This window comes from Vombatus ursinus, unplaced genomic scaffold, assembly GCF_900497805.2.
Source record: "Vombatus ursinus unplaced genomic scaffold, bare-nosed wombat genome assembly UNPS02004827.1, whole genome shotgun sequence".
NCBI classification, from domain to species: domain Eukaryota; kingdom Metazoa; phylum Chordata; class Mammalia; order Diprotodontia; family Vombatidae; genus Vombatus; species Vombatus ursinus.
In genome coordinates, this window is record NW_020944605.1 from 1,236,516 (window position 1) to 1,261,709 (window position 25,194).

At 35.2% G+C, this 25,194-nt stretch overlaps 1 protein-coding gene across 1 annotated transcript in view; it reads right to left on the reverse strand.

Annotated features, from left to right (window-relative positions):
* The window catches only part of DMD (dystrophin), a 2,133,690-nt gene that overhangs the window by 834,059 nt on the left and 1,274,437 nt on the right, over positions 1-25,194 (reverse strand). The window contains exon 47 of the mRNA XM_027841994.1: positions 7,717-7,881. Within this exon, the coding sequence (XP_027697795.1) occupies positions 7,717-7,881 (165 nt within the window). The remainder of the gene's footprint in view (positions 1-7,716; positions 7,882-25,194) is intronic.

Consider the following 25,194-nt stretch of genomic DNA (forward strand, 5'->3'; position numbering starts at 1 on the left):
CTATAAGTCCTCCATAGGAGATTCCCCAAATATGATGGATATCTTCTTTTGGTTCTTTTATTTGGAAAAATAAAATAAAATAAAATAAAGGTACCAGATCTGACACTCTATATAGTTTAAGGTGTCACTAGAATTTGTCTAGCAAATCATCACAATTACATGCTCATGAATTACCCTATGTCAAACAATCAAAGAGCTGACATTGAACTTCTGAGAAGTCAATGGCAGAAATACATCTATGTGAATCCATGAGGAGGTACTTTATATTGCCTTGCTACCTTGGCTTTCAATAACTACAATCATGCCTTTTAGTGATTTTCAGGGAGCATTTGCAGTTACGTGTAATTACTATTCTTACATTCAAAAGGAGAACCTGCAGGGCAGCGTGTCATTTTTATTTATATACTACAGAGGGAAAATCATTATACAAGAGGGGGAGGGGAAGAAAAGTTTCACTTGCACAAATATGAAAGGAATACAATCAGTGAATCTGACTTTAACATTATGTGATTCCCACCCCCACCCCCTGTTTTAATACAAAATTAAGAAAGCAGCAATTAGATGGTTTTATGCCAGATAAATACCAACTCCTGCTGATTGTTGGTAGTATTTAGTAAAGATTAAAAATGTAAGCTCACTTTTAAGAATTTTAAGCAATCTATAGATTGGAGCATTCATCAATTAATTTCATAAATATGAAATCATCACACTTAAAAATCTAACCTGAATTTATATTTAAAATTAAAATCTATATTCAGCATGCTGACTGATAGGTATTTGTTATGATTACACCTAATTTTTACACTCACGATATCCTACATTTATGCTCATTTTTTGCAAGTTCTCTGTAGTGATTTTCATAATGTATATTGCTACATGTAGTATTTCCTGAATAGGAAGGTTTCAGGAGTAAATTGCATAAACCTAGAGATGGGAGGTCAATTTTTACTTTAGCATAAAAACTGTATTAGGACATAGGCCTAAAGGTCTTTTTTTTTGCGGGGGGAGCACTTCATGACACAACTAGCTTCATTTCATCAATTAGTATGAAACGCCAAAGAGAAAGAGTTAAGGCTCGCGATAGGTATGACATATTTTTCTGACAGATGCTCAGGTTCTGACTATAGACATAGAATGATCTCCCTGAAAATGCCTCAGGCTGCCTATCACAGAGCTCCCCGTACCCCAGTTCTTGAAGCAGCTACAGCCTCCCCAGTGCCCTCATCTTCCACCCCCCCACCCTGCATTAAAGTTGCCAGGTTGTTTACATTTGAGGAGAAAATGGGAGGGGCCAGATAGTATACTTGTTTATTTTTAATTATCTATATTCTTCATGATAATCAGTTTTCAAGATTTAAAACTAGTACATTTTTTTCTTCTCTAATTGAGAAGATAGTTTTTTATAACTGTTTAAAACTGTATTGTTACATTCTGTAAACTGAAGCGATGTTTCTGATGGTAAGGCTCAGCAAGTATGCTCCAGGGCCAAGCCTCTTTAAAAAGCCCTTTGCTTAAGCAGAGGATTGAGGCAGGCTGTAAAATCCAAATAATAAATAAATAAACCTACAGGACTCCCTATAGCAAAGAATTGGTGTAGTGTTAAGTATTTATTAGAGGAAGAGCAAAGCTAGAAGCTAGAAGAGGTGACCCTGAGCTCTAAGTTCATAACTCAGCTACTCAGCCACATACTGACTGGAAGTTAGTGGTCAGGGAGTTGAGAAAGAAACTCAGGAGTTAAGCATATAGAGTTTTTGCTCTTTCCTGTTTTGAACACAGAAGAAAACAGCTGGAAAAGTCTACAAGTATAACTTTTAAAATTCATGCTGGTTAGAGTTGAAAAAGTCACAAAAAAGCATGTGGAAGCTTAGAGCTTTAGCATTTGAGAATAAAGACCAGGTCTCCAGGATTCTCCTTCACAGGTAAATGAAGGTATGAGTGAATGAGATGAAGCAACAAGAAGAAATTATTTTACTTCTGTTTCTAAAACTATAATCTCACTTCTAGCTTGGATAAGGTGAAGTGACTAAGGTTGAGAATGACTCTTATTATAAAGCAGCAATGTATCATGGAGAGTGGTTTATGAGGACATGTAGGAGCTGAGATCCATGACTGCTTTTCAATACTTGAAGTAAGTTCTACATCATTTGGGAAAAAATAATATAAAAGTTCATTTAATTAAGAGGCACCTAGAGAAGATATGGGAAAAATAGGACACTAATGCATGGTTGGTGGAGCCATCAACTGATCTAACCATTCTAGAGAGCAATTTGGAACTATGCCCAAAAGGCAATCAAACTGTGTATACCCTTTGATCTAGCAATATCACTACTAGGTCTGCATCCCAAAGAGATCATAAAAGAGGGAAAAGGACCTACACATACAAAAATATTTATAGCAGCTCTTTTCATGGTAGCAAAATACTGGAAATTGAGGGGATGCCCATCAATTAGGGAATGGTTGAACAAGTGGTATATGAATGTAATTATGAATATAATTGGGCAATGAGAAATGATGAGCAGGCACATTTCAGAAAAACCTAGAAAGACTTGTATGTACTGATGCAAAGTGAAATGAGCAGAACCAGGAAAACATTGTACATAGTATCAACAATATTTTATGATGATCAATTCTGAATGACTTAGCTCTTCTCAGCAACACAATGATCCAAGGTAAGTACAAAGGACCCATTATGGAAAATGTTATCCACATTCATATAAAGAACTGATGGACTGTGAATGCAAATGGAAGCATACTTTTTTCATGTTTTTTTTCTTTTGATTTGTTTTTCCTTTCACAATGTTATTGCACATATATAACCTATATCAAATTGCCTACCATTTTAGGAAGAGGGGGGAGGAGGAAGAGAGGGAGAAAAATCCAGAACTCAAAATCTTGCAGAAATGAATGCTAAAAATTGTTTTGACATATAATTGGGAAAAAATAAAATACTAATAAAAAAAGAAACTGCACAACAACAATCAGGAGGCACCTCACTGGAGTTACTTTATTTTGTTTCAAATCTTATTTCAAATATCACCTTTTATTTTATTTCTTTTATTTTTTAAATTAATCAAATTTATTTTTAGTTTTCAAAATTCACTTCCACAAGATTCTGAGTTCCAATTTTTCTCCCTATCTCTCCCCTCCCCCCAACCCAAGATAGCATGCATTCTGCATACCCCTTCCCCAATCTTCCCTCCCTTCTATCACCACCTCCCCCCTTTTCTTATCCCCTTTCCCTTCTATTTTCCTGTAGGGCAGGATAGATTTTTATAACCCATTGTCTGTATATCTTATTTCCCAGTTGCATGCAAAAACAATTTTTAACATTCATTTTTAAAACTTTGAGTTTCAAACTCTCTCCCTTCCTCCTCCACCCATCCTCATTGAGAGGGCAAGCAATTCGATATAGGGTATACATGTGTAGTCATGCAAAACACTTCCATGATAGTCATGTTGTGAAAGACTAACTTATTTCCCTCCATCCTATCTCCCCCATTTATTCTATTCTCTCCTTTGACCCTGTCTCTCTTTAAAAGTGTTTGCTTCTGATTACCCCTCCCCCAATTTGTCCTCCCCTCTATCATCTCACCCTCTCTTATCCCCTTCCCCCCTTTTATCCTGTAGGGTAAGATAGATTTCCATACCCAATTGAGTGTGCATGTTATTCCCTCCTTAAGCCAAATCCAATGAGAGTAAGATTCATTCATTATCTTTCACCTTCCCCCTCTTCCACTCCAGTGTAAAAGCTTTTTCTTACTTTTTATGTGAGATAATTTATCTGCATTCTATCTCTTCCTTTTTCCTCCTCCCAGTACAATTCTCTCTCATCCCTTAATTTTATTTTTCACATATCATCCTTTCATATTTGACTCATCCTGTGCAGTGTGTGTGTGTGTGTATGTGTGTGTGTATTACCTCTAACTACCCTAACACTGAGAAAAGTCTCATGAGTTACCACTAGCATCTTTCCATATAGGAATGTAAACAGTTCAACTTTAATAAGTCTCTTATGATTTCTCTTTCCTATTTACTTTCCATGCTTCTCTTGAGTCTTGTATTTGAAAGTCAAATTTTCCATTCAGCTCTGGTCTTTTCATCAAGAATGCTTGAAAATCCTCTATGTCATTAAATTTTCTGAAAGATTATACTCAGTTTTGCTTGGTAGATGATTCTTGGTTTTAATCCTAGCTCCTTTGACCTCCAGAATATCATATTCCAAGCCCTCTGATCCTTTAATGTAGAAGCTGCTAAATCTTGTGTTATCCTGACTGTGTTTCCACAATACTTAAATTGTTTTTGTTTTTGGTTTTTTTTTTTCTGGCTGCTTGCAATATTTTCTCCTTGACCTGAGAACTCTTGAATTTGTCTATAATATTCCTACGAGTTTTATTTTTGGGATCTCTTTCAGGAGGTGATTGGTAGATTCTTTCCATTTCTATTTTGCCTTCTGGTTCTAGAATATCAGGGCAGTCATCCTTGATAATTTCTTGAAAGATGATGTCTAGGCTCTTTTTTTGATCATGGCTTTCAGGTAATCCAATAATTTTTTAATTATATCTCCTGGAACTATTTTCCAGGTCAGTTGTTTTTCCAATGATATATTTCATATTGTTTTCTTTTTTTTCATTCTTTTGGTTTTGTTTTATAATTTCCTGATTTCTCAGAGTCATTAGCTTCCATTTGTTCCATTCTAATTTTTAAGGAATTATTTTCTTCAATGAGCTTGTGGCCTTCCTTTTCCATTTGACCAATTCTGCTTTTTAAGGCATTCTTCTCCTCATTGGCTTTTTGGACCTCTTTTGCCATTTGGGTTAGTCTATTTCTAAGGTGTTATTTTCTTCAATTTTTTTGGGGTCTCCTTTAGCAAGTTGTTGACTTGTTTTTTTCATGATTTTCTTGCATCACTCTCATTTCTCTTCCCAATTTTCCTCTACTTCTCTTACTTGCTTTTCAAAATTCTTTTTGAGCTATTCTATGGCCTGAGACAAATTCATATTTTTCTTGGAGGCTTTGGATACAGGAGCTCTGAATTTGCTGTCTTCTGGTTGTATGTTTTGATCTTCCTTGTCAGCAGAGTAAGATTCTATAGTCTGACTTTTTTGTGCTGTTTGCTCATGTTCCCAGTCAATTACCTGACTATTAAACTCTTTGTTAAGGTAGGGCTCTGCTTCCAGGGTGGAAGGTGTACTGTCTCAAGCTTCAGGGATTTTGTGCAGCTGTTTTCAGAGATACTCCTAGTGACCTGTAAATTTTCAGTTCTTCCAAGGTAGTATGATCAAAAGCAAGGTGTTTACTTCTTTCCTTTCCTGTGCTCTGGTCTATGAGTGATCACAAGCACTCTCTTCTGCCTTGGAACTGTGAGGAGGATTCCCTCTCTATTGCTGCCACAAGTTCTACCACACCTGCGCTCCTCCTCACTCAAAGACCGCCCCTCAGAAGTGCGACCCAGATCCAAGCAGGGGCAAAGCAAGAGAATCCTGCCTCAGCACCAGCAAAGAGATCCCTGCAATCTCCCTCTGTTCAGTTACTTGATCCCCCCAAGGTATGTGGGCCAAGAGCTCCTGAAGCAACCGCTGCTGTGGTGGCTGCTGCCCAGGGGCTGCATTGGGACTGGGGCCAGACCAAACTCCTCTCTCACCAAGGTCTCAAAGACCTTTCCCACTGACCTTCTAAGTTGTCTTTGACATTTGTGGGTTGAGAAGTCTGGGAACTGCCACAGCTGCCTGTGATTCAGTCTTCTGAGCCCTATTCTGGGTTTGCTGGGGCCCTGTCTTTGCCTGCATGGCCCATGCTGAACTGTGCTTCTCTCCCAGGCTGGCACAACAGATCTTTCTCATCAACTCTCCAGGTTGTCTTGGGCTAGAAATTTGTTTCCCTCTATCTTTTTGTGGGTTCTGCTCTTCTGGAATTTGTTTAGAGTCATTTTTCACAGGTATTTGGAAAGGTTTGTGGGAGAGCTCAAGTAAGTCACTGCTTTTACTCTGCCATCTTGGCTCCACCCCCTCCACCTTTTATTTTAAATATGTAAGCATAGGCATTTGTTAAATGCACATCAACATACAGAATTTAATTCAACTTATATATTACTTTTCACCTATATTTTAAAGTAGAAATATACCTTTGTCTCTGAGATTCAAGTAGTCATGTCTAGAGAAACATTAGGGTCAAGACATTTTTCACTTCATAACTTAAAGCAAGACCTCAGCGTTCTGTCCTGGGCACTCTTCTCTTCTCCCTCTATACTATATCACTTAATGATCTCATCCCATGGATTTAATTGTCATCTCTTTGCTGATGTTTCTCACTTCTTCTTAGACTGCCTTTAAATCTCTGCTGACCTCCAATATGACACTGCTAACTACCTTTTGGACATCTGTAACTCAATGTTCAACAGACGTCTTCAACAGGATGTCCAGTAGACATCTTAAACTCAACATGTCGAAAACTGAACTTATTCTCTTTCCTCTAAACCTTCTCCCACTTCTTACCATGCTTATTTCTGTAGAGGACAACACCATCCACTCAGTCCCTCAGACTCACAACTTGAGTTGTGAAGTCATCTTAGATTCCTCACTATCTCTCACCTCACCCCATATCCAATCTGTTGCGAATACCTGTCTATTTGACCTTGGGAATATCTCTCAAATACATTCTCTTCTTTGCTCTGACACTGCCACCATTCTAGTGCAGGCTGTCATCAAATCTTTCCTGGATTATTACAATAGCTTGTTGATGGGTATGCCTGCCTCAACTCTCTTCCGACTCTAAACTATAAAGTAATTTTTCTAAAACATAGGTCTAATTGTGTCAAACCCTGCCTCCACCCATAGACCCCGTGGCTCCTTATTGCCTCTAGTATTAAATACAAAATGCTCTGTTAGGCATTCAAAGCCCTTTATAAGTTAGTCTTCTCCTAAATTTCCAGTCTTCTTACACCCTTATTCCCCTCAAAGTACTCTTCAATCCGATAACATTGGATCGTTGGCAGTCCCATTTACAAGACCCTCCATCTCTTGGCTCCAGGCATTCCCTTTGGTTGCTCCCCAAGTCTGGAAAACTCTGCCCCCTCCACCCCAACTACTGACCTCCCTGGCTTCCTTTAAGTTCCAATTAAAAGCCCATTTTTTATTGGAAGCCTTTACCCAACCCCTCTTAATTCTAGTGCCTTCTCTCCATCAACTCTTCCTTATTTATCCTTTATTTTACTTGTAATTTTTTTTTGCATGTTGTCCTTCCTTCCCCCTCAGATCATAAGCTCCTTGAGGGCAGGGACTGTCTTTTGCCTCCTTTTGTATCCCCAGCATTTAGCACAGTGCCTGGTAATTAGTAGATGCTAAATAAATGTTTATTGACTTGATTGACTATATTCAGTTATTAGCTATTCAGTTACTACTACTTATGTGGCCTTATGTGAGTCTCCCAATCTCTCTGGGCACCATTATAAAATGAAGGAATTGATGTAAATGCTTTCAGAAAGTCGTTCCAGCTCTTGAGCCATGATACTATTAAGAACCTGAAACATTTCACTCTCCCTCATTTGGTCTGAAATTTCCATCATTATAATCATTAATAGGTTATATATTAATTTGAGGTAGTTTGTCAGATTAGCTAGTTGGCATATTGGGCCCAAAGAAGATAAGATACAGAAAGGTAAATGTCAAGAGTTTAAGGAACATTTCAAAGGGAGAAGAGAGAAATGGAAAAGAGAATTACCTTAATATCAAAGGGCTCTGTTTGACTTGCTTGGTTGTAAAATTCCAATTGACTCTTAATTGGGATCAACCACAATGTCAAATGATGTAACTCTTCTTCAAACTGCACGAAATTCTTTAATAGGGCTTCAATTTCTTTTTGTTTCTCAGGTAAATCTTTAGAAATCTGAAAGGAAAGAAGATTTATAGCATGAGCAGGAATTTTTAACATGTTAAAGGTTACCTAATGTATTATTAATTTAATGTAATTTATTGACTGGAAAAACACATTTCAATATTAAAGTCCTTATCAAAATATTTACCTACTAAGTAGTCAAATTACTATTTGGCATTTTAATAGCATGCATTGGAATAATATTAACATATTTTCCATGTTAGCATTTGATATTCATATATCAGACACCTTCCATTAATCCTGTTTCAGGAAAACTTCAAGGTAGATAAATACTGATCCAATTTCATAAATTAAAAATTAAACACTGAAGGGTTCAATGAGTGGTTTGCTAGAGACAAGTTATTTGATGTTAATAAGAGAAATATGAATTTCCTCACCCCCAAATGAATACTATTAAGTTGAACCAGTGTCTTTAAATGAAAACTAAATCTATCACACATTTTTCTTGGGTATTGCTAGGGCTGCTACCTACTTCCATTATTTTTAAAGGACAATGAGGTGGATAGGATGCATGAAACTTAAGGCTGTGTTCTTACAGTTCTCTTCCATCACTCTATGAAAATCAGAGATAATTCAGGATTAGAAACACAAAAGAGTGAGAGAAGGTAAACATAGGCTAAACTAGAGATAAATAATAGTAGCAGTTATTGTCAGGTTTCCCAAGTAACAAAAAAGACAAATCCTCCCCCTCCCTATAGTGTATTCAAATAAATAAGATATATATTTATAAAAATCAATTAAAATCCATAATGTAACAAGCACACAAACAGCTTCATTTAACTAATAACTATTTTAATAACTCCATAATGTAGTAAAATCCATTAATACCCCCTCAGTCCTGCTGAGTCTCTCTGTGATACCTCTAGAAATTGAACAGTTACTTAATTGGCCACAACTGCGTCAAAGTTGGAGATTGCGTGTCTTTAAGCATCAGGGTTATGTCAGGATTTAACTTCAGGTTTACTCTACCCCTGGACACACAAATAGACTCTCCAAGATAGCAAGTAGCAAGAACTTTCTTACTTAGTTACACTTAGAATGCAGTAGATTGATGGAGGGCATAGCCCAAACTGTAAAATAAAAGGGAAGGAAAAAGTCTGCACAAATAATTATTATGTTATTTACAAAGTGTGTGCATGTATACATCTAGGTGTACATACATATATACACAAACATATGCTAATATTTATGTATGCATTTATATTTGTATACGTGTGCATTTTATATTTATATGTATATATTTATATATACACACATAGGGCAGCTGGGTGGCACAGTGGATAGAGTGCAGGGCCTAGAGTCAGGAAAACTCATCTTTGTGCGTTCAGATCTAGCCTCAGACACTTATTAGCTATGTGACCCTGGCCAAGTCACTTAACTTGTTTGCCTCAGTTTCCTCATCTGTAAAATGAGTTGGAGAAAAAAAATGGCAAAATACTCCAGTATCTTTGACAAGAAGACCCCAAATGAGGTCATGAAGAGTCAGATATAACTGAAAAATGACTGAACAACAACAACAAAAAAAATACACACACACACACACACACACACACATACACCGTACACATATATACATACATATGATATATAAAGATGCTATAAACAATGCTTGGAGAGATGGAGAGGGCTCTGAAATTACAGTTAAATGTCCAGGCTTCAGTCATATTCCTGTCACATATTAACTATGACACTATAGAAAAGCCACATAACCTAGCTGAGCTTAGGGTTAATCAATGGAGAAAGGAAATAATTCCTGCCCTACTCACCTCAGAGAATATTTGTGAGTAAAGTGCTTTGTAAAGTTTAAGGGGTTCTTTAAATGTGAGTTATTGTTATCACTACTGACAACAATAATAATATTATTTCTCTCAATTGTCAAATACATGAAGCTAGCCTAATTTTTATCAGAATATTTTCTATATACCTATTTACTAAGATATTAGAACTTCAACTTCTAAGAGTAAAGTGTCACTAGAGGGTAAATATATTGTCAGGGATTAAATTGCCATTTTTGATCTTTAAAATGAAGCTAGAAACTTGTCCAAAGAGGATCACTAATACTTCCATTCATATTTTTTTAATAAAAGTTCAGAAAAATGCAAATTAAAACAACTCTGAAGAAACACTTCACACTTATCAGATTCACAAATATGATGAAAAAGGAAAATGATAAATGTTGGAGAAGATGTAGGAAAATTGGAACATTAATGCATTGTTGATGGAGTTGTAAAGTGATCCAATCATTCTGGAGGCAATTTATAACTATTCCCAAAGGGCTATAAAACTGTGCATTTGATCCAGCAATACCACTTCTAGGTCTGTATCCCAAAGAGATCATAAAAATGGGAAAAGGACCCACATGTACAAAAATATTTATAGTAGCTCTTTTGTAGTGGCCAAGAATTGGAAACTAAAGGAATGTCCATTGATTGGGGAATGGCTCAACAAGTTGTGACATATGAATGTAATGGAATACTATTGTTCTATAAGAAATGATGAGCAGGCGGACTTTAGAAAAACCTGAAAAGACTTACATGAACTGATGCTGAGTGAATCGACCAAAACCAGGAGAACATTGTACACAGTAACAGCAACATTGTGCAATGACCAAATTTGATAGATTTAGCTCTTATAAGCAATACAATGATCTAAGACAATTCTAAGACACATGATGGAAAATGCAGTCCACATCTAGAAAAAGAACTATGGAGTCTGAATGCAGATTGCAGTATACTATTTTCTCTCTGTCTCTTTTTTTTTCTTTCTCATGGTTTTTCTCTTTTGTTGTGATTCTTCTTTCACTAAATGACTAATGTGGAAATATGTTTGATATGATTGTACATGGATAGCCTATTTCAGATTGCTTGCTGTCTAGGGGAGGGAGGTGGAAAAAATTTGAAACTCAGAATCTTATAAAAGTGAATGTTAAAAATTATCTTTACATGTAATTGGAAAAAAATAAAATACTATTAAGTGGGGTAAAAAGTTCAGAAAGCTGCATATCAGTTAAATGAAAGGGCAGAAATAATTAAGATGGCCATTTTTTTTTCTCCCAAACTTTTATTTATGTCCAAATGTATACTTTGAATTGAGGAACAATGTTTTGCATCTTCTATACCAGACATGAATCACTTATCACCAAAAATTACTAAACATATGGCATAGAGGCTAAAGGAAAATTATTATCAATTGAATAAGAAGATTTTTAGAGTACTTGGATAGCTAAATAACTTCTATGATTATACACAAGATATCAATCAGTAGTTTTCAGATTAGAAACCATTGAAAAAAGACCTCTTTGGCCACTATTCCTAAAACTGGGATTTTAAAAGACTCATGACCTTGGAACAGCAGCAGATGATAACACAGTAAAAATATACTAAAAATATAAATTTTCTTTTAAGTTAGACAACATTAATGAGGCACTACTATCTTTCCTTCTTACTCCACAGTAGTAGTGATGAATTTCACCATTCTAATCTCTAATGATGAATCATTTATAGGAGACAATATATCTAAAGTCATTAGACAGAAAAGCTCTGATGGTTTCCATGACAACAATACTCAGTTGGAGGTGGAAAAATTGAGACCTCCTGACACATAACTACACTTGTTTCTTCCCTATAATGGTCTGTTGGAAATAGATGGATTGTTCAATACAGCCCAGGGGGAAAGATAACATGTGCAAATGATTTATTTTACTGAATAACAGCAAGTTTTCATTTAAGCCCTTTAGTTGAATATGTTCTCAAATAATTTGCTTTGAAATTTTTTACTTCAGGATTTCCATCAACATGCAAAGACACATATAAAATTGACTTGTAAAGCAACTGTCCTGCTATTTATTCCTATTAAATATAACAAAGCCATTTCCATTCAGAGTACAGCCTGTGAAACTCACCCCCTATCCCAAAAAACCCATTCTATGGTGAGGAAAAACAATTTAAAAATCATTCAATTCTCTTATGTGTTAATTCAAGATCCATTCAAACCTTGGCCTAATTTCACACAAGATTAGCTCCATTATTCTTGCAATTTTTGAATGTCAATTTCAAATTCCCAGTAGTTTAATATTAATATAAACAGAAAAAATTAGAATAAACAGGTAATTCAAATTTCATGGGTGGTTTCTCCCTCCTCTCCCACATCTCACATACATGTAAAAACACATATGTTTACAAGATGGATAGGTTGGAATGTGTAGTCATGAAGAAAATACTCTCACACTGATGAGATCACAGATGCATCAAAGATGTATGCAAGTGTCAACTCATTTAAAAGTACAGGTTGTAAAGACTAATACTGTGCTCAGTGTAAGCCATCATTGTTGTCAGTTTTAAATTTTAGAACTTCCATACTTGTTTAGACCCCTGATTTCACTGTATGGGTATTCCTACCACAACTACAACACATCATAATCATACCTTCTTATGCCATGTGATTCATGCTTATGTCCTTCCATAAATTTTCTCTTCAGGGTTCACTTAATACACTGGAAGTTTTCCTTTTTTTAACATATGTTTAATATTTTATGGATAATAGTGCAGCATGTGAGCTATCAAAGAATTATCATATCTACATTATATGAGGCATCTAGGTTGTATGGACTTGGAATTAGGAAGCTTGGGGTTCAAATTCTGTCTCAGATACTTATTGTGTATATCTTCTTGGGCAAGCCACTTAAACTTTCTCAGTTTCAGTTTACTAACCTATACAACAGGGATAATTAATACCATCTGTCTCATAGGGTTAGAAAGCTCCAGTGAGATAATGTAAGTAAGGTAATTTGTGAAACTTAAAATATAAATATTAAATATGATTAGCTATAAGCACCATCTACTTCCTTTTCCAGTCACACACAGCAAATGATGATTTTTCCACCACTTGATGTACAGGTAATCATGATGATTAACATGCTTTAGACTATAAACTCCCTAAATGTCTTTCCATCTCCCATTGTGTTACCTGAAATTTTTATTCTTCTGAAATTGAGCTTTTTCCTCATTCTAATTCACATGAAGAATATATTTTAAAGGATGTGCTTTGACAGCAGGAAACAACTAGCGCTACATTATTTCCCAAAGGCGATCCAGCCCGCTTTGCTTCTTCTATTCAATTTTGGACCCAGCTCATCTACTGAGAGTAATGTGTACTGATGAGCTAATTGGATTAGAAATATGGCTTGAGATTAAGCATTGAAAGGTCATGAATCCTTTAAATTTATTAATATTTCAAATTCTATAACTTTGAAAATGGGATGCAAGGCCTAATAACAAATATCTATTTAAATAATTTCTTCTTAGACAAAATAGCAAATATATTATTAATGCTAAATGACATCTTAAGTACAGTATTTATGAAAAAAGAATACAAAAGTAAAATTCTAATGAATTTAACCCTTCATCAGAATCAATATAGAAATAAAATTATTTTCTCCCAAAGTCACCAGTCACTCCTGTCAGGAGGATAGGATACCTAGGACTGTTTGCAGAGAATTTGGGGTAAAAGAAGGAAAAGAAGCCCAGATCAAGAGGTATTGAGTTGAGAATACATTGTCTATCTTGGTAACATCTATAATTTCCAGAGTTGAGCATTTGGGTTTCTTTGATTCTCCCTATCTGATTCTGATTACTGCTGTTTGGAGTAGCTATATTACTAGAATTGCATATTTTGCTACTCACAAGCAGAGAAGAAAGGCAGGAACATCACCTGTCACTGCTCAGGCTATGAAAGGTTCCTCCCATAAAATGACTGACCCAATGTGCCTCTGTAGTGGGCAGCTGGAACTGTGCCTCCAAACAACAGATTTCAGAGTCTTTGTAAGCAGATGCAAAGAAGCAACAATATTTTGAACCAACAATTTTTACTATGCATCTTAATAAATACTTATTTCTGAAAGCTATTTAAGACTGGCTTGTTAATTAATAGGAATACAAGTACGTAGTATGGGATTCCAGAGGTACAGAACTTAAGAAACTATTCCCAATACCTTAGGTCTACCCAGAGAACTCCAAAGGAGACAAGTAGCAGGTACTCTTGGGGACCCAACCTCCTCATCTGGGTGGATGTTAGGAGAATAAGCCCCAGAGCATGCGCTAAAATTATCCTTGTTTATTCCCTCTTATCTTGTGACTTCAAACCCAATCATTTAATTTCTTATGTTCACAACTCTTCATTATCAGAAACATCTTACTTCTCATATTTGTCCTCTTCTTTCTATTCCTAGTACAACCACTCTAGACCAGTGCCTTATATCATATCTATTACAATGGTCTCATCTAGTTTTCTTGATTCGATAATCCTTACCCCTTTCCAGATCATTATTCACTTTGCTACAAGATTATTTTTTCAAATGCTTATTTTCAAATGCTTATTCAAATCACTTCAACACTCAAAAACTTTTGGTAGGTTCCCATTGTTCACCAAATAAAATCCAAATATTTAGGTAGCATTCAGCATCTCTACAACCAATCCTCCCTATAATTTTTCTAGGCTTGATTTGTACCATTCTTTCCTTATGAGCTAAGCTGCAGCCAAACTTTCATCACCTGTCCACATTCCATGCTATACCAATCCCATGTGTTTCTTTATATTGTTCCCCATACCTAATATGTCTACCATTTCCAAGCCTAACTACATTAGATAAAATTCTATTCACCTTTTAAATCTCAGCCAAAATGACAACCTTTTTTCTTTGAAATTATCCCTGATCATCTAGTCAGTAATAATTCCCTCTCATTCATACTTCAAATAGCACTTGATTTTGCTCTTATGCACTTAACCTATATAATTTTTTGCAGTTATATCTCTCTGTGTGCATGCTTTTTCTCTACTAGACCAGTAGCTCTTAGAGAGCAGAGACTATATCTTATTTAATCCGTGTTATCTCCCACAGAACCTGGCACAGTGAATGACAGAATGAAAAAGCATTTATTAAGCATTCACTATATACTTATGCAGTGCACTAAGCAGTAGAGATAAAAATGCCAAAATCAAGATGGTCTTTGACCTCAAAGGCCAGGGAAGAATATGGGAAGACAAGAGACAGAAAAGAATGGTGGCTAGGGAGGGTTGTTTTGGTCAAGAGTGTCATAGGGTTAGAGAATATAGTTGTAGGGCTATTAACTGATATATCTACAAGGACATGCTTTATTGCCACAGTCGTCAGTGTTCTGGAATGCTTAGGTCCTTAGAGGATCAGCTCAGGCATCACCTCCCCCTGTAAAGGAACTTGCCCAATTACCACATTGTTAATGTTTTCCCCTATTATCCAAATTACTTTATGTATAGTTTATATTTCACTTGACTGTATACGTATATGATAACATGGATTTTATTACTCTTCTCATAGAAAGAGATAGAGAAGGAAACAGGACAGAAATAAGCACAAGTAAAGATATAAAATTAAGGTGGTGGAGAGTAGCAGTTTGGTGGGCCTAGGTCAGGTTACCTACAATGAACATTCAACAAATAACAGCCTTGGTCTTAGAGAGGAATTAGAGGGCCAGGCTGGAGTGCCAGGAACATGACGATGAAGATGGTGAGGGAGTAGCAATATGTTGGGCCTGGGTTGAAGCAGTTATAACAAATGCCCCTGATTCAGAAGCCTAGGATAGAGCCATGGAATTGATAAAAATTGATCAACACTGATAAATTTACAATCGGAACAGGAGATATACCTCCTGGAACCGTGGAATCCAGTCCTATACTATTAAAGGATTGGCCACTGATAAAAAAAAATAGGGGGGTGAGGAGAAGTTAAAGGGGAGAAATCAGTTTGGATTGGGGTTTCCAATTATCATGAAATGATAATGATGACTCAAATTTATATATCTTGCTCTCATCTCTTTCATGAACTCCACGTCAAGAACTATCTGCTGGACATCTTTAGTTGTATCATAGACTTCTTTTTTTTAAATTTAATTTAATTTAATTTTAAATCTATGAAGTAAAACAAGCATTTCCATAACAGAATAGAATAAAAAAAGATGATTGCACATGAAGCTGCAAGTCTATTATGTACAACTTACTATTTCTTTTAAATATATAACAATGTTTCTTTTTTCCCTTTTTTCCTTCCTCCTCCCCAACCCTATAGATGGCTACCATTAAACACAAATGTGTATATATGTGAAATCATTCTATACATATTTCTATTTATCAGTTCTTTCTCTTCCTTCACATCTCTGAAATTATGCCCGAAGAGTTACTAAACTGCCTATACCCTTTGACTCAGCAATATCACTACTACATCTGTTTTCAAAGATGACTGGGGAAAAAGGAAAAGAACCTATATTTTCTAAATATTTATACCATAGTCTTCTCAAACACATTCCTTTTCCTAACTACTCTAATTCTGTTGAGGGCATCAACATCCTTTTGATAACCCAGGTTCACAACCTCAGGGCCATGTTTGACTAGCCATTCTCCCTCACTCACCCATAGCAAGTCAGTTGCCAAGTACTGTTGATTCTATCTCCATAATATCTCTCCTATCCAGACACTTCTTTTCACTCATATACCTGCTACCCTAATTCAGGCTTTCATAAAGTCTCTCCTGGACTACTGAAATAATGTCCTAATTATTCTCCCTGATTCTAGTTTTTATTCTACCCCATTCTTCCCACAACTGTAAAATGGGTATTCCTAAAATATAACTCTAGTGATGACATAGCCCTGCTTAAGAAGCTTCTTATTGCTTCTCAGTGTGGCTCAGGTGCCTCCTTTTACACAAAGGCATTCCTGGAGACTACAGTGGCTTGTGCTATACTCAACTTCCCAAAGTTCTTTGAACTTAGCTGTCAGTAACAAAAACACTCATCTGTTCTTTTCTTGGTTTGGTCCATTCCAGTTGCTCACTGCATCATCATACTCCAAGGAGCAAACTTAAAATATACACAGATTTAAATGTGGATCATATATATTACATATATATGTATAAATCTGTAAGAAAATTATATATATATGTAATTATAAATTTAAAAAATTATATATGTGTTTATATATGATTTTAAAATATGTATACAAATAAGCACATGCATTTGCTAGAGAGGAAGCAAAATACAGAATGTTTCACAAATATTTCTGTCATCCTTTAAATCTTCTCTGTATCATTCAAAATTTAATACATGTGCTGCCAAAGAGAGTATCAATAGATTATATAAACATATGGATATTAATATACACATATGCATTTATACATAATGTATATATGCGTATATATTTGAAGTTAAATAGTTATGTCTCATGTAGACCTATACATTAACCAATGCCCAGAGATACTTCCAACATTCAGTAATGCCAATTAATTAATGTAGACCATTATTCCATTATTCTTCTTATGTACTATATGTACAAATTATTTCAAGATCTAATTTTTCTTATTTTTTCACATTTTCATAAACAAAAGCTATAAGAAAAACTAAAATTGGGAAAGATTTCTCCACACACATAACAGTGATTCTCATTTTTTTACAACTGCTCTCTGGGGAACACATGTTAATATTAGTTTTTTGACCTTGAATACAAAAATGAAAAGCATGTGACTATATGTTTAGATATGGTTTAAGAAATGATTATGTATGATTCATTTTTGGGGGGAGGAGGTCCTTCTTCCACAATGGTATCATTTAAAATATTATTATTAGAATGGGATCTAATTTTAATTTATAAAGTGAAATTTTTTGTACTTGATCTGTCTTAATTACAGAAGTATATTTTCCAGAGTTTCTCTTTCAAATAAATATTAAAATGAAGGTTCCTTTGATAGGAACCACCATGAATACTAGTCTCCTCATACGTACTTCTTATTACCACATGTAGATTTTTTGGTTGCTATTCCTAAAGTTTAGCAAAGACATAATGCATAATGGTATAAATGAAAATTCCAAAGGAGGTCTCACACTTAATAAGAGAATGAATAATATCTTTTCAGCCACTGAGGGATTCTGCTATCATTAACATACTAAACTTGTCAGCTTTTGAATAATGCTTAATGGCCATAAGCAATAGTCTCATAAGTAATTTCTCAGTTTATTAAAATATAACAACTCATACCTGTGTGGCAGAATAGTCCTTAATAACATGATTAGTGCATATATATGTGTGTGTGTGTGTGTGTGTGTGTATATATATATATATATATATATACATATATACATATATATATTAGGTATTTCTTGATGTTGTTTAATATCCAATCAATTTTGGAAAGTTATGTCCTACAAAACAAGTTAAAATGGCTATGCTTATTTATTGAAGCTTCAATAGCTGTAATTTCATTTCATTTCATTTCAAAAACAGGGTTCTAGGTGTGTATGACCAACTACATGTCCACAAGCCCTTCACTGAGGAGTATAGTTTCTATCTCATTCTTCATCATTCCTGAGAATATTAATGAATCTCAAGGAAGCCAAGCATGGAATTTGATGCAATCCAACAAATCTGATGTTACTCAAACTGTCAATTTCATCTTTTCAATAGTTGTTCTAAGAATAGAAGATTCAACATTTTAAATAAGCCTCATGACCCTGCTCTCCTTTTACCAAATACATGGTAAGAGACATGCGTGCTTTAGCCATAAAATTAGATTTTTTCACAAATTTGTTTAAGTGGCTTTGTTAGCTGCCTGCCTGAAGAAAAGAAAAGAAGAGAAGAGAAAGGTTCATTTTGAGCACTGTCTCTAATTACATATAACTCTATCAAAGCTGCCACTATTCAATATGAGTAGAAGTAAAATATTGGGTATTAGTGTATACCATTCAAAATTTAGTAAGTAGATATCATAGTCATATTTTATGATACTACTCAAATTGCTCTTCAAATTAGAGTAATTTCTAAATTCTATTGTCCCTCCCCTCAGTTGCAATTCCATAGAAATCACTGTAACACATACACACACACACACACACACACACACACACACACACACACATACACACAAAACCACTGCAGAGGAAAATGAAAAACCCAGCCTCATACAGAAGTCTCCCAAACTTAACAATTCTGGCTTTGTTCAGTGTCACTTTGTTTTGTGTATACTAATGTATCCCCCTAAAAGCATACTGAAAAATCTGACTTAATGCTATAATATCTGAAAGGTTTTTTTTAATCAAAATTATCAAAAAGTGGATGGGATTTATTCTTTTAGAAATTAAATGATGCAGGGTTATTAAAATTCATTTGCCAACTTGTCTTTTCCATTGGCATTATCTAGAAGTGTTATCTTCACTCTTATTATTTAAAGGCAATAACTTGACTTTTTCCAAAGCTCATCTACCAGGAGAGTACATTGTAGTTTGACATGAAGTTCTACTTCTTTGTATTATTCTGAAGAGAATGATTTTATAGTGATTTTTAATAAATCAAGATAGAAGGGTCAGCTAGGTGGCACAGTGGAGAGAGCACTGGCCCTGGAGACAGGAGGACCTGAATTTAAATCCAGCCTCAGACACATAACACTTCCTAGCTCTGTGACCCTGGGCACGTCGCAACCCCATTGCCTTACAAAAACAAACAAACAAAAAAAATCAAGATAGAAATACTTCCCCCCATCCAGGAATCAGAGCAACTAGTGATGTTATACAAAAGACATATCCTTATACAATGTTTTAAAGATTGAGATAGTTATTTATGCAATTTAATAAATGTATATTTCAATCCTCACTAAACTGAAATGCATGCATTAATCTTGCCCACAAGAAAACAATATGATATTGAGCAGTCATCAGTCATTGATAATCATAGCAATGACTAATCAACTGCATAAGACTGGTGATGAACGATGCTTTCCCTATCTTGGCATAAAATGCAGAAAGTACATACTTTCATACATGGCCACAGTACAAGACATTTTTTGTTTTTTGTTTTGGCATGACTACATTTCTTTTTACAAAAATAGGCTTTTTTTTAAGTGGGTAGAGATTTGGAGGACAGTGGTGGGGAGAGTTGTGATAGTGATACTAAAAAACAATAATCCAAGGGGAAAAAAATGTATCCATGAGTCATTAAAAAATTACACAGAAAAGAGAAAAGGAAAGTTCAGAAAGAAACACAGACAGGAAGGGCAGTGTTGAAATTATTTTATTAAATCTTAAATGTAAAGAAAAAAGTTCTACATGGTAGAATTTAATTTCATATATAGTCCTCTTTTTCTGTTCCTCTTTGCATAGAAATGTTCATATTTGTTGGTATTTGGTTAAGTTCATAATAATAAAAAGGAACATTTAAAATATTTTGTAACTTTTCTTTTGAAAACTGTTTGATCATATTTTTTGACTACTCATGACTACCCATCCACTAGAAAAATGACTTTTTGTCTTAGTGTCAACTTGTTTTGTTAGTCAACTGGTGTAGTTCAGATTTGTTTTACTTTGTTATAAAGGAAAGCTTTCTGGAAAGTGGGGTAAATATTTCAAAGTGACTATGATATAGAAACACAAGAAGCAATGATAAAAAGTTCATTTTTTTAAAAAAAGAGGAAATAAATATATAATTGTTTTCAAGGAGAGAAAAATGACATGACTTAATGGCAAATGCCCTTCATTTTGTGGAAGAAGGGTTGTTAAAACTCACAAATTTAACAATGGGAAAAGTACTAGATTTGGAGAGAAATAAGAGTTACTCCCAGTCCTAGAGAGGCATCTTCTCTTCTTTCTTTCTTTTTTTAGACAATTGGGGTTAAGTGACTTGCCCAGGATCACAAAGCTAGTAAGTGTCAAGTGTTTGGTCTGAGGCTGGATTTGAATTCATGTCCTCCTGACTTCAGGGCCAGTGCTCTATGCACTGCGCCACCTAGCCACCCCTCTAGAGAAGCATCTTCACCTAGATTTCTGGCTGATACTTCTAAATCAACATATCTGAAAATTAAAATTGGTATCTTTTCTCCTCAAACTGTCCCATTCCATCCAATTTTCGTATGTCTGTTTTTAAAGCCAAAAGGCTTTAAAAGTGGAATCATCCTTGAATCTTCCCTCTCCTTCAATCAACAGTGTTTGACTTGTTACTATATCCTGTCAATTTTGTGTCTGTAACATCTCTCCAACATGTCCTTAACTGTCCAACTCACAAAGATAATTCTTTATGGATTCTTTCACTTCTTGCAAGGTGATAACCTCCTAATCCTTTGCCTCCAGTCTCTTCCCTCTTTAAGTCCTGTTGCCAAAATTAGCTTCCATTAGACAGACTTGGCCATGCCATTCCCTTGACATTTAAAGCCCATTTCATTCTTAGTTCAATTTGCCTTCTTTCAATTACCTCATGAACCAGACAACCAACTTGTCATCTCCCACCTCCATGCATTCATGTAGGCTATCTCCCATGCATAAAATGTATTCTTTTCTTTTCTCTGGATGGTAAAAATAATTTTCTCTCTTCAAGGTTCACTTATATGCCAAGTAGAGAACCTTGATAATGTATTTATTGTCCTCTCCCTCCTCAAATTTTCCTTTGGACCGTACCACAAATCTTCTCCTTTTCCTTCTCCTTATTTGCCATTTCATTCTAAAGCCCTCTTCCTGATTCACCTACAATCCAATTTTTATCATACCTATACTGTTATCTTCTCTAGTTCACTGACTTCTTAAGTGCATGCAACTCACTCATCTCTAGAGTGTACTAGAGCAACTGATCAGATAAATGTTCATGTCATCAAATCTGGACTAGCCTTTTCCTAACGTTCTCTTTAATATAGTGGTCTTAACCTGTCAAAATGGGGAGAGTAAAATGGTATGGGATAACGGGATCATCAAAGGAAAGGCAGGGCAGTATAGTGAAAAGTATGCTGGACATGCAGTGAGAAGACCTCACGTTGAGTCTCAGCTCTACCACTGACCAAGTGACTGACCATAGACTAGTCACTTTTCTGCTCTGGGCCTTAGTTTCCCCAGATCAGAAATGAGGGTCTTGGACTAGATGGCCCCTAAAGTCCTTTTTATCTTTAACTCTATTACCCTATCCTGTGATATTGGTGTCTGTGAGCTAAAAATCATGAAAAATAAAAAGGAATTTGGACTATCATTTATCATGGATCTAAACAGAGGCTAGTCTAATCGGCTGTCCTAAAACATGGCACAAGCAAGGTCGTGGTATATCTGAGGCACAGGTCACATGGTCAGAATAGGGCTGGATAGAAAAGATAGTGGAAGTGAGGATTTGGGAAGGGAAAACTGAGAGATCTAGGATCAAATTCTCTGTTTCTACTCCAAATTTTACTTTCTTTCCTTCCTCTCAAGATATCAGTCATTATTTCTGGTAATAAGAATTTTCTCAAACTATTAAGCATTAAGTTCATTAATTATATCTGAATGATGGTGATACAAGAGCAAAATCAGCAGAAAGAAAAATGGATTAGGAATTAGGAGACCTGGATTCTACAGCAGACTCTGTCATGTGGTCACAGGCTTTAGAGCTAGCTCCATCCCATTCCCCATCCCTCCCACACACTGTACCCCAGAAACCTACATAAGATTTCGGTGGATTCTTCTTCCATAACTGACACAAATGGCCTAAGAGACATCACTGAATATGGAGACAAAAGAAGATGAGTTCAATTCAGTTCAATTCAGTAAGTATCTATTAAGTATCTAAACAGGTTCTTATCACCTTGTGACCTTGTACAAGTCACTTAATCTCCCTGAGCCTCTGTTTATTCATCTGTAAAATGAGGTGGTGTTTTTCCACTTCCAGATCAATTCTCTATCCATTAATCCACATAGCTTCTCTTCTGGGCACATGATAGGTGCTTAAAATAAATATTTTTTTAATTGATGGTTAGATCACAGGATCATAGATTCAGAAGTGAAAGGGACCATAGACACAATTGATTACAATTGAGAAAACTGAGTCATATAGAGGTTAAATGACTTGCCTAAGGTCACAAGCCAATTAGTGGCTGAGGCAGAATTGGAATCCATATCATCTTGACTCGTTGAACCCTCCAGCATCTAGATGTGCCCTCTTCCTTATCAAAGCTGTTTCAGACTTCTGGACTACAGGTTATCTAGTCCAAGATGTTAATTTTACAGATGAGGAAACAGACCTAAGTCACACAGATAATATGTAGCAGAGATCAAATCTGAATCCATTTACTCTAATTCCAAACTCAGTATTCTTTCCATTACATCATACAACCTTTGTTAACTCTGTTTAACTAGAATCAAACTCAATGATCTCTAAAAATAATATTTGTGGTAGTAATATTTACATATCAATTTATACTTTTAAAATACTTTATGTACATTGTCTAATTTGATCTTTCCAACAACCCCGTGAATTAGGTAGTGCAAGAGTGATTAACTATATATTTTAAAGGAGAAAATAGATGCTCAAAGAAGTGAAATTGACCTGCTCCAGGTCATTCCCCCAGTAAGTGGCAGAGCCCAGGACTGATCCCCAGAATTTAGGCTGAAATTAGAGACCTCAAAGGGACATGGAAGTCAATATTAAAAATTCTAAAATAGTCGCAGTAAATTTCTAGAATATTATAAGTGGATAGATTTTCATTTTCTCATATATATATGTATACATACACACACTATTTACTTGTAAAATCTGATTTTTGTACAAAATGTTATATAACAGCTCTTTTGTGGTAGAAAAGAATTGGAAATTGAGGGGGTGCCCATCAACTGGAGAATGGTTGAACAAGTTGTGGTATAATATTATGATGGAATACTACTGTGCTATAAGAAATAATGAGGGGATTCTCTACCTTCCAGTCACTCCCATCAAGAGCCTCCCTAGATCCCTCCCACAGTCTTTCTGTACATAATGTTCATTTTGTCTCCATTAAGGTGCTTAGATTCTTTAAGATTCTAGCCAAGAGCTCAGATTTTTATAATCTAGCCAATAGCTTACAAATGTTCAGATTCCTTAAGAGTCTGACCAATATGATGGATCTTTAATAAACCTTGTCTTTGGCTGAAAAAAAAAAAAAAGAAATGATGAGGGGAATGGCTTTGGAAAAACCTAGGAAGACCTATATGAACTGATGCAAAGTGAAGTGAGCAAAACTAGGAGAACATTGTACACAGTAACAGCAATATTGTAATGATGATCAACTGAGAAAGACTTAGTCACTCTAATCAAGATAATGATCCAAGACAATTCCAAAGGACCCACAGGGGAAAATGCTATCCACCTCCCAAAGGGAGAACTGATGAACTCTGAGTACAGGTTGAAGCATGCCTTTTTCAATTTATTTTTCTTCCTTTTTTTGTTAACATGGCTAATATGGAAATGTGTTCTGCAAAATCAACGTGTATAATATCATATTGCTTACCTTCCCAATGACAGGATGAGGGGCTGGAAGGAGAGAGAGAATTTGGAACTCAAAATTTTAAAAATGAATATTAAGAAATTTTGTGCTATAAGAAATGTATAAGAAATAATCTAGTTCCTCTCTTCTATCCTTAAATATTTTAGATTTGTGTGGAGATTTATAATTTTCAAAACATTTCAATCTATAATGTAATTTAATCTACTTAGCAACCCTATGAAATACCAGATAATATCAGCTCCATTTTAAAGGTGAGGAAACTGAGATTTAGAAACAGTAAGTCACTTGGCTAGGATTCCAGGGGTGATAAGTGGAAGAACTAAGATTTCTGAATCCTAGTGCTGTACTTTTTCCAATACACAACACCCTCATGATAATATATATTTGTAACCATATATGCCTTTTTGACTCTGATCACTTATCCACAGTAATCTCAATATGCTGGTCAAAAGATAGTGGCTTCTTTTTTTATTAATTTATTTTTAGTTTTCAACAATCACTTACATAAGCTTTTGAGTTTTAAATTTTTCACACCTCCTTCCTTACCTCTTTCCCCAAGATGGTGTGCAATCTGATATAGGATCTACATATACATTCCTATTAAGCACCTTAATGGAGACAAAATGAACATTACATATAGAAAGACTATGGGATGGATCTAAGGAGGCTTTTGATGGGAGTGACTGGGAGGTAGAGAATCCCCTCATTATTTCTTATAGCACAGTAGTATTCCATCACAATAATATACCACAACTTATTCAACCTTTCCCCAATTGATGGGCACCCCCTCAATTTCCAATTCTTTTCCACCACAAAAGAACTGTCATACAACATTTTGTACAAAAATCAGATTTTACAAGTAAATAGTGTGTGTATGTGTGTGTATATGTGTATATATATATGTATGTATGTATGTATGTATATATATGAGTCATGTTGTAAGGAAGAATTAGAACCAATAGTAGAATCCACAAGAAAGAGGAAATAAAAAGAACAAATAGTATTCTTCTATCTGCATTCAAACTCCA